The sequence below is a fragment of the Aquila chrysaetos genome, chromosome 7 (assembly GCF_900496995.4).
Source record: "Aquila chrysaetos chrysaetos chromosome 7, bAquChr1.4, whole genome shotgun sequence".
In the NCBI taxonomy this organism is placed as follows: domain Eukaryota; kingdom Metazoa; phylum Chordata; class Aves; order Accipitriformes; family Accipitridae; genus Aquila; species Aquila chrysaetos.
Window position 1 is genome coordinate 748,544 of NC_044010.1, and position 9,745 is coordinate 758,288.

General features: G+C 47.9%; 1 protein-coding gene across 1 annotated transcript; it reads left to right on the forward strand.

Moving 5' to 3' along the window:
* The first annotated feature begins 1,137 nt into the window (after nt 1-1,137).
* Nucleotides 1,138-8,692, forward strand: C1R (complement C1r). Its single transcript, XM_030020357.2, has 11 exons — nt 1,138-1,327; nt 2,119-2,347; nt 2,583-2,775; nt 2,957-3,100; nt 3,250-3,446; nt 3,863-4,010; nt 4,091-4,212; nt 4,808-4,886; nt 5,296-5,436; nt 7,093-7,167; nt 7,398-8,692. Exons 1-11 carry the CDS (start codon nt 1,320-1,322, stop codon nt 8,198-8,200), a joined length of 2,139 nt encoding a protein of 712 aa, XP_029876217.1. The 5' UTR covers nt 1,138-1,319; the 3' UTR covers nt 8,201-8,692.
* The last annotated feature ends 1,053 nt before the right edge of the window (nt 8,693-9,745 follow it).

Genomic DNA, 9,745 nt, shown 5'->3' on the forward strand with positions numbered 1-9,745 from the left:
GACAGTAAGCCAGCAGAACCTGCTCTGGCACGGCACAGCAGTGAGCCTGCCCAAATATGTTTATCATGCAGAGGAGATATTTGGACATCAGGAAGTACTGGGGTAATGTCCCCTGCTTCATCTTAATTCTGATGTGTGTGATGGTGTTATTACAGAGGCACTAATTATATGTTTATGTGATCTTTTTCAGATAATAATTCAAAGATGTTTGATGAGCAGGTTCTCTACTACACTTCCATAAATATCCCAAACATGCTTTCTTCATTCTTTTTAACACTATTTTCATCTTCATTCAACGTGTTTTTGTAGCTGTGAATTATTTCCTAAGATTTCAATGCAAGAAACTTGGTAATTGCTCTGAAGCCACCCATAATTCTAAAGGAAAACACTAAAAGGGTGTTTTACCTCTTACACCAAAGTCTGAAAGCCAAGAAATTTTAAACTTCACGAAGCTGGTGGCACACAATACATGTCCTGGGCACTATGTTGATAAAAGCCTGAAATGTGTTTGTAAGTTGCTCTCTCTTCTCATTTCCCCATTAAACACCGAAGGCCTTCTCTATCTATCTTGTTTCTCCTAGAAATGCTTGCAGAACAAACAACAAGAAGGGGCCTTGAAAAGGGACTTGTTCTCAGAATGCTTTTAATTCTATAGGTTTGTTCATTTTTCTCGATACCTCTTTAACTCGGATGTCTGAGGTTTGTTGCTTTCCCTGAAGAAGCTCCCAGTTCCCACCCCCAAAACCCTCTGCTCTTCAGCAAGCCAGAACCGAGAAAACTTGACTGTTCTGACAGTTTGATATTTTTTTTTAAGTTTAATTTGTTAAGACTAAAATTTCTGGTCTTCTTCTGACACCGGAAAACTGCCAAGAAGGAGTGGGGGAGACTTCCTAAGAGGACATCTTTGGGGGGGGACACACACCAAACTGAGAGCAGCCACCAGCTTAGCAGACCAAACCCTGGGAATGGTCTCCACCAATCTTTTTCCTGCCTTCTCACCCAGAAAAGACAGACCGCCTTTGCCTGGCTAGGATGTACCAAGCCCCCCCCAGTCCCCCCAGTCCCCCCAGTGTGGGTTTGCGTGGCCGAGGGAACCGGCAGCAGAGGGCAGCACGCTCCGGGCTGCCGGAGCCTGGAGCGCTGCCCGGTTGTTTGCAGCCGGGGTTTTTCTCTTCCCTCCCTCCGCCTTTCCCCCCACCTACCTGCCCGGCCCCCCCCCCCCCCCACCACCACCTCCCCGAGGCTCTCCGCTGACCGGAGCTCCGGCCGGGGCAGCGGGGAGGACGGGCAGGGGTTGCCCGTGCCCGGCGGGGGAGCGCATGGACATGTGAGTGGGGGCACTGGGGGGGGACGACGGGACACGGGGGACCCGCAGCCACATCTTTGCGGGGAGGGGACGGGAGGGCGAGACCCTGCCAGGAAGGAGAAGGGGTCACCGGGGCGAAGCTCCCGCTCGTCTGTCCCTCCGTGGACGCTTTGTTAGGGTCGAGGAAGGAGGATCTTCCTGGCTGATGTTTTCGGGAGGTACGGGCGGTGAGGTTGTTCTGGGGGAACACTGAGAGAGGAAGAGGGGAGATCTGCAGAATGAGGGGAAAAAAGAGTGCCAACTTTTGGAGGAGAGAGGGCGAGGCGTGACTGGGTAGAGGACAGCCCAGCAGGCACGGCAGGATTGCTCCTCAGCAAACGGAGCTGGAGCTCTTCAGATCCTCACCAAAGGAACTGGGCAAAGACCCGAAACTGGCAATAACCAGAAATGACCCGCTGGCCCAGAGCCAAAGGGAACTAAACTTCCCCTGGTCCTAAGAGACCCAGCCCCATGACTGCTGGGAACAAGCAGATGTTGCTCACGGAATCCACCCGTGCTCCTTCTAACTATTTCCTGTCTTGATGAATCTTTTTGGCTGGGTCACAATGCCTTGCTGGAACCTGGGCAGTGCTGGTGTCTTCATTTCAGCTGTCCTCCTTGGTCCCGAGTGACCCAAGGCAGACGTTGGACCTGCAGCTAGACCTCCCGTGTTTGGATTCCATTAAACAGTGCACAAGTCACTTGTGAAGTCTCCCCTGATTTTGGATGACCTAATTTTGTGCAATGTCATAGTTTACTTGCCGTGTTCACAGGCACGTTCCTTTTCTCCCGTGGGCCTTCCTCTTTTTTGGAGTGATCAGTTCCAGCCCTGTCCCAAGAAAGCTTTTTGGGGAGATCAGATCCCCCGGTTACCCCAAGCCGTATCCCAACAATAACATCAGCACCTGGGATATCCACGTCCCAAAAGGCTATGTGGTGAAACTGACCTTCAAATATTTTGACCTGGAGCCATCAGAGTCCTGCTTCTATGACTATGTTAAGGTATGTGCATAGATACCTGGGCCAAGGGGTGGCTGGAAATGGGAATCTAGTGGCCACCACATACAGTGGCTTTTCATTCACCAGGCCTCCTCTCATGCTTCCCGCAAAGGAAAGGGAAGGAGTTAAAGATAGAAATGGGTGGAGCAGGTTCTGGCAACTCACAGCTGGGTAATAGTGATGCATGGAGCAGACTGAATCTTATGAGGCTACAGTGATTTCCCCTTAACCTTGACAGATCAAAGCGGACAAGAAGAACTTGGGCCGATACTGTGGCCAGCTTGGGTCAACCACAGGCAATCACCCAGGAACAAAGGAGTTTGTGTCTAAGGGGAACAGGATGCACCTGGAGTTTCACTCCGATTTCTCCAATGAAGACAATGGCACAGTGATTCCCTACAGGGGCTTCCTGGCCTATTACCGAGCTGTGGGTGAGTAGGCAATACCCTCAGCATGCAGAAAGAAGCCTGTGTGGCTCCAACCAATTTTCCCCCTTGTCAGGCAAATAAAGAGAAGCTGTAAGCAAGGATATGGATCTCTGTGTACTTTCAGCGTACAGCAGAGAGGTTTAACACTTTCCTCCCCTTGTCCCTGCATCTGCTATGTCTTCAGATCTTGATGAATGTGACCCTAACAATGCTGCTGAGGAAGATGAAAGGCCTCAGTGCCAGCACTTCTGCCACAACTATGTGGGTGGCTACTTCTGTTCTTGCCGGGCTGGCTACCAGCTTCAGAGTGACCACCACTCCTGCAAAGGTAAATTGGAATTTTGAAAGATCAGAGGGTTCCAGGGAAGGAGCCCTTCAGCCAGGAAGGGTGGGAGAAGTGACTTGGGGAGCAGTTGACAGGGCTGCAGACAACACAGCTCCACAATGTGACCTCTACTTTCTTCCTCTACACCACAGTGGAGTGCAGCAGTGAGTTGTTCACAGAGGCATCTGGGTACGTGAGCAGCCCTGAGTACCCCCAGCCTTATCCTGAAGACCTCCGGTGTAACTACAGCATCCGTTTGCAAAAGGGCCTGTCTATCATCCTCAAGTTCTTGGAACCCTTTGAGATTGAAGAACACCAGCAAGTCCGCTGTCCTTATGACCAGCTCAAGGTACTGGAGATTAGCAAACTCTGCTTCCAACCCTGCTGCCAGACATGGACGGGAATTGTGGGGACACCACTATTTGGATGAGAAATACGGGATCAGTACAAGGAGAATGCCTCAGCATGAAGGACTGAGCATTTCCCTTGTCCCTCCCTCAGTATGCTTAATTACAATTGTCCTGAGGTCAGAGGCTCCGGGTCACAGGCCCCTGTGAGTGAAGCCAAAAAAATCATCCCTCTTCCAGTTTTATCTCCCTTTGATTTAATCTCAGGATGTACTGATGGGTCAGCCAGCCAGCCCTGTTCACCATCATAGGCACTGTGGCAAACCTGGTCTGGATTGAAACAGGGATACTGAGGCAGAGAGGCATGTGTGGTTTTGATGTGTGTTTCTGTCCCTGTGATGCATGTTTTCCTCATCAGATCCAAGCACCAGGGAGAGAGATTGGTGAATTCTGTGGCAAGGAGTCACCTGGCAGCATTGAAACCAACAGCAATGAGGTGGACATACTCTTCCTCACCGATGAGTCAGGGTACAGCCGTGGCTGGAAGATCCACTACACCTCGGAGAGTAAGATGTTTCTTCTCCAGAGGCTACTGCAGCCTATCTACACCATTTGTTAATACCAACTTTGTCCCATTCTCCAACAGAAATACGGTGCCCACAGCCTGTCCCACAGGATCAGTTTACCATCATCAGAGACCTGCAGCCTGTGTATCAATTTCAGGACTATTTCATTGTCAGCTGCAAGACTGGGTATAACTTGATAAAGGTGAGATCCCTTCTCCACTCCCTTCAGCCATATTCTGGCTTCTCTTCAGTTTCTGTAAGTCTTTCACCTTTCAGTAAAATTTTCTTTAGAGATTTCACTCATGGCAACCTCTTGCAATTCCTGTTTCTTCCTTGCTTCTTTCGGCTTTCTTCCAGTGGTTTCGCCTTTCCTAGCTCCCTTCCTTATGCAGTTACTCTTTCACAAAGCCCTGGTAGAAGATGAGAGACAAAGATCCCAGGAGGCATTGGTAAACAAGAATATCTCTTTGGAAGGATATGAAATCAGACTTGAAGCAGAAGATGTTACCTGCCTCCCTTGCCATCCTATTGCCAGGACTGGGTAGCGCCCCAGACTTGTCACAGTTTTATGGTTGCTGGCTGCTGATATCTTGGCCTGCTGTGAAGAATTTGTAGCCTGTGGCAAACACAGGATAGAGGGAAGGCAGCAAAGGGAGAGGACAGCAGTTGGAACAGACTGCAGAGGGGCAACTATTGGACAGCAGTGAAAAGACGGGCAGACAGAATAATATTCTAATGTGGGGAAGGGAATGTAAGGTTCTGTACAACCAATAGAGATGTTTTTCTTTCCCATGCAGGACAACCAAAAGCTGCTGTCCTTCACGGCTGTCTGCCAGGCTGATGGGACATGGCATCAATCCATGCCACACTGTGAAAGTGAGTGATCTGAGAACGGGGGTCATGACCCCTGCCATGGCTTTCCCCCTCCAAGAACATGGGGAGTTCAGCCTCTTCGACTCAATTTGTCTGTGGCTACAGACTCATGGATATGCTGGTTGGAAGGACCTGTGGAGGTCCACTGTTGACTTTCATTACATTTTTCCACTTGTGAAAACTTAAATGTTTTTCCTCCCTTACCAAAATGCATGAAATACCACTATAAATTTGCTATAATGTTGTAATATCTAAAAGCAAAAGATCCCAGTCTGGGATCCATTATGGAACAACCTCTCTCTGCCTGCTGTACTAACTGGTCCTTCACATCATGGCCACAATCCAAGTCAAGCCTAAACCTGCAGGCAGTAAGGCTGTCTTTAATTCATCTCTTTTTTTTGCTTATTTGTAGTTGTGAACTGTGGCAACCCTGCAGACCTGACCAATGGGGCATTCAGCTATGTTAACAAACCCGCAAACAACAACTACCAGTCAGTGATCACATACCGATGCAATGAGCCATATTATCACATTGTCACGGGAACAGGCGGTGGTGAGTCCTAATCCCACACAGACATTGAAATCTGTGCGTGAGAAGTCCTCTCAGATTTCCAGTTAGAATTGTCTCTGCTCCCCAGGCTTAGGGCTCATGCTTTCCTCCTGTGAAAGGTCTCCGATCTTTCCTTGGCTCTCCAGCATAGCTCCTGAGGCTCGTTGTCTCAGCCTGTTCCCACCCTGCTTCATTCTCAGAGTCCAGCGCATCCCTCCTCCACGCTCTCCTTAACTTTTGCAGACTTATTCTCTCCTCTGTAGTCACAATTTATTCTTCTCTAGTGGATTTCATTCTTTCACTGAAATTTGAGGCATGGTGTTGGGAATCACCAAAATCCTGAAACTTCACCACACCAGTCCAGGTTGCTGCAGGTGCAAATAAATAAACTCACACTCCAATCCACTGTAATGCTGTTTACCTCTTTGGACTATTGTTCAGCAGCAGAGACATCTGAGGGCTAATTAATATACATACAGAAAAATCTATTTTTATGCAGCAGGTCAGAAAAACTAAGGCAACACTGAGAACCATTCACATGCCTTCTTTTTGCACCTGAGACATGATTTGATGACACAGGAGCTTTGGTTACAAGAACAGTGTAAGGAGTTCATGATTTCCTTGCCTTGGCTGCTCATTTAGCTTCCACTAAAAGATGTAGATTTTTAAGCTGAATCAGTTCCTGGATATGGTTGCCAGCATGGACGCACAGTTGTGCAGCATGCCTGAGAGAGGTGACATGCTAGCATTGGGACCAGGAGCAAGCAGCTAAGGAGTTCTTTAAGTTGGTACTGACGTTGAATTTGATCATTCTTGCATCTGAGTTTAACTCCTTCATAAAGAGTCAGAGCTCAATCTAATCAGAAAAAAATCAGGAGTAAGTAAATATCAGCACCAGCCAAATTCTGATGGGGAGTCATGGTGACTTAGTCAATTTTGAAAGAGAATAGCAAACACTTTCTTGGAAGCATTTACTACAGTGTAAGATAAATTGTATATAAATTATTTTTAGTCACCAGCACAAACTTTCTTAGAAGAGCAAGAATGTTGGAGGTAGTGGAGTTTGTGTTGAGAGGTGACATGCAAGTTAGCTGACCTGTGATATAGCCTCAGAAATAGATACTGAACATGTACAGTAACTGACTCATCTTTTTCCTGTTTCTGGAGCAAACCACCTTATCCTGCTCTCTGCAAACTACAGAGACCAGAAACTTGAATCTAGAGTCCATGTCTATACTTGTTCTCTCCCTTCTTTGGGCTAAATAAGGTCAAACAGTGCTCTGTAAGCATGTGGACTGAGTGAATTAAAACTTCACTTATTGCTCTTCAGGCTTTTCTTCTACAGAAGCAGTGCCTGAGCTTTACTGGTCCCCTGGAACTGAGGTGTTTCGAGGTGTACACGCTATCCCAGATGGAGACATTCCAGACTATACCACAGGCAGCTTTACCTGGGAAAGGCTGCCTTTGGGATGGAAGGGCTGAGTGCGGCATGTGGGACACCTTGGAGAGAGGAACCCCTTGAAAATATCTTCTTCTCTTCTCTTCTCTTCTCTTCTCTTCTCTTCTCTTCTCTTCTCTTCTCTTCTCTTCTCTTCTCTTCTTTCTTCCCACCCCAAGCCTGCAAGCCTGGGTCTCATTCACTTCCCTCTCATCCTACAGACACATTCACCTGCTCCCCTGAGGGAACCTGGGTGGGTCGAGACGGCCAGACGAGGATTCCTGCCTGCTTGCCAGGTCAGTAAAAAACTGACTTTGTCTGGTGTTCACCAATTCATGCTTGCAGTCAGTACAAAGCCGGGACAACATGCGAGGAGAGGAGTGAGGATGATGGTATCAGTGAGGGAGGACAGGGAAATCTATCCAGGAAGGCAAAAATAAGGTGAAATCGAATAGTGATGGTGTAGGACAGAGAGAGACAAGCCAGGTGACAGAGGGTGTCATGATCTCCTTCCATTTCTCCACAGTGTGCGGGAAGCCGGTCAGACCCATTACCGAAGTCCAGCGGATCTTGGGCGGCAAGTCGGCAGGGACAGGCAATTTCCCTTGGCAGGCTCTGACGGGCATCCACGGACGAGGGGGTGGTGCGCTCCTGGGCGATCGCTGGATCCTGACCGCTGCCCACACCATCTTCCCCAAAGAGGCAGGAGGGAACAATGTAAGCCTGGACCAGCTAGCAGAGGAGGCTAACATTTTCCTTGGCCACACCAAGGTAGAAGAGCTCCACAAGATGGGTAACCACCCTCTACGTAGGATCTTTATCCATCCAGATTACAACCCTAAAGATGAGCACAACTTCAATGGGGACATAGCCCTGCTGGAGCTGAAACACCCAGTAACCCTGGGCCCTACAGTGCTGCCCATCTGTCTCCCCGATACTACCAACACCACGTTCTACATGGATGGGCGCAAGGGCTACGTGAGCGGCTTTGGTGTGGAAAAAAACTTTATTTCAAATGAGTTGAAGTATGTGAGCCTACCAGTGATTGCTCAAGAGAAGTGTCAGAGGTGGCTGGATGGTAAGAAGAGAGATGTACCTATGATCTTCACTGAGAACATGTTCTGTGCTGGCTTCCTCACAGTCAAACAGGATACCTGTCAGGGAGACAGCGGGAGTGTCTTCACCGTGTTAGACACAGAAAGCGGTCGCTGGGTGGCTACCGGTATTGTTTCTTGGGGTATCGGCTGTGCCGAAGGTTACGGCTTCTACACCAAGATCCTCAACTATGTGGACTGGATCAAAGGGATAGTGGGGGAGGATAGGCTCTAAATGTTGCTGCCCTACTAGCTGAAGAATCACTGATAGCATATAAATTTCCAGACAGAGCAGATCATATCTAAAGCTTTTGATGATGTCCCAAAGGCTTTTCAAACACGCAGACCATGTAACCTTCATCCTGAGCACTTCTGAAAGCCGCCATACTGTTTGGTGAATTCTTGGTGGTACCATCAAAACTTACCAGAGCCGCTGTTCTATTGGCAGCTTGTGGGACGCCTTTGTGGATATTCTAGTTCTTCCAAATCTTATTACTGGATGAAGCCTTAATAATATCAGGAAATCTCATGACAGCAAACATGTTATTGTTCAAAGTGCTGACGAGATCGTTGGACTACTGCAGTCTACTTTTGTACTCTATTGTGTGGGAAGGTTGTGGGGCAGCAGACTTTCTTGAAGGATGTGGTACTTCGTGCTGAGTACAGTGTGCATATGCCCACTGGCATCAGTGAGATTCTATGAATATTAAAATCATTGCTGGAGAAACCAGGTGTGTTATGTTTTTCTGTCTTTGTTTTTAACAACTTCTAAATAATCCCCATCACTGAAAGCAACTTACGGACTTTATATAGGGATTGCTCTACCTACCACTAAAGTGTTTCCAGTTCTGCAATGGCACATGGCAGTTGCTCACCTGTCACAGAACTACGGTTAGATTACCCAGTCTGAAACTCCAGGTGGCTTCAAGGGAGGCAAAAACAAGCTGTCTGTGTGATGCCACATTCAAAAGACAGGGAAGACACCAGCCAATCTCATGGAGAAAAGAGCCCAGGAACCTTTACTGATCAGAATTTGAGGATGGATTTTCTTTGTGTACTATATGAACTAAAGCTTTGACTGCAGGACAGCAGCTCTAAAATGATGCTGACTCAGGGAGAAGATGACCCCTCTTGTGTTGTGGGTATTCTCTGGAGTTGTCTCCTGACTAGTTTTGCTCCTGCAGAACAACCTACCTTTTTCTTGGGGGGGGGGGTTACTGAGAGAACTGAAGTCTGCAAGAGCTTGACAGGGAACTCGGGGCGGGAGGGGTAAGGTTATAGTTGCCTTCTTGCACTGTTTTCTGTGAGATCCAGCTCCAGATCTTCTCAGGTCTCAGTATCTGTCATTTGCTTCTGAGATAATATACCCTGGGGAGTGATCTGTGAAATTGCACATCTGATATAAATTCATCCATGATCTCCAGGGGTCAGAATTCTGTTGATTTTTCCCATTTGTATGGGCAAGAGAGGAGCATGAGAGGCAAGAAAAGCATGGAAAAACAAGGTGTCCAGTTGTACAGGAGCAATGGATAAACCCTGGTCCGGGGGAGGGAAGGGAGAATAAGGCATACGTAACTGGGGGGGTATTCCAGGTAAAGACCAGGGAATTTCTGGGATGCTCAGTGAGTACAGGTGACAAGAACAACAACACACCTAACTCTTCAGTCCTTGTAGAAATTGGGAAAAATTACTGAGAAGCCATCTTAAAAGAATCTCCCGCTTTGCAGGAGACTAGAAACTTTGGGAAACTGAGGCATGGAGAATAGAAGATTTGCCCAAA

Bases quoted from the DNA above. Each gene is read 5' to 3' on its own strand.
- C1R (XM_030020357.2), top strand. The intron at 3,447-3,862 runs GTACTGGAGATT...TTTCCTCATCAG, and splicing joins GTCCTTATGACCAGCTCAAG to ATCCAAGCACCAGGGAGAGA. The intron at 4,887-5,295 runs GTGAGTGATCTG...GCTTATTTGTAG, and splicing joins ATCCATGCCACACTGTGAAA to TTGTGAACTGTGGCAACCCT.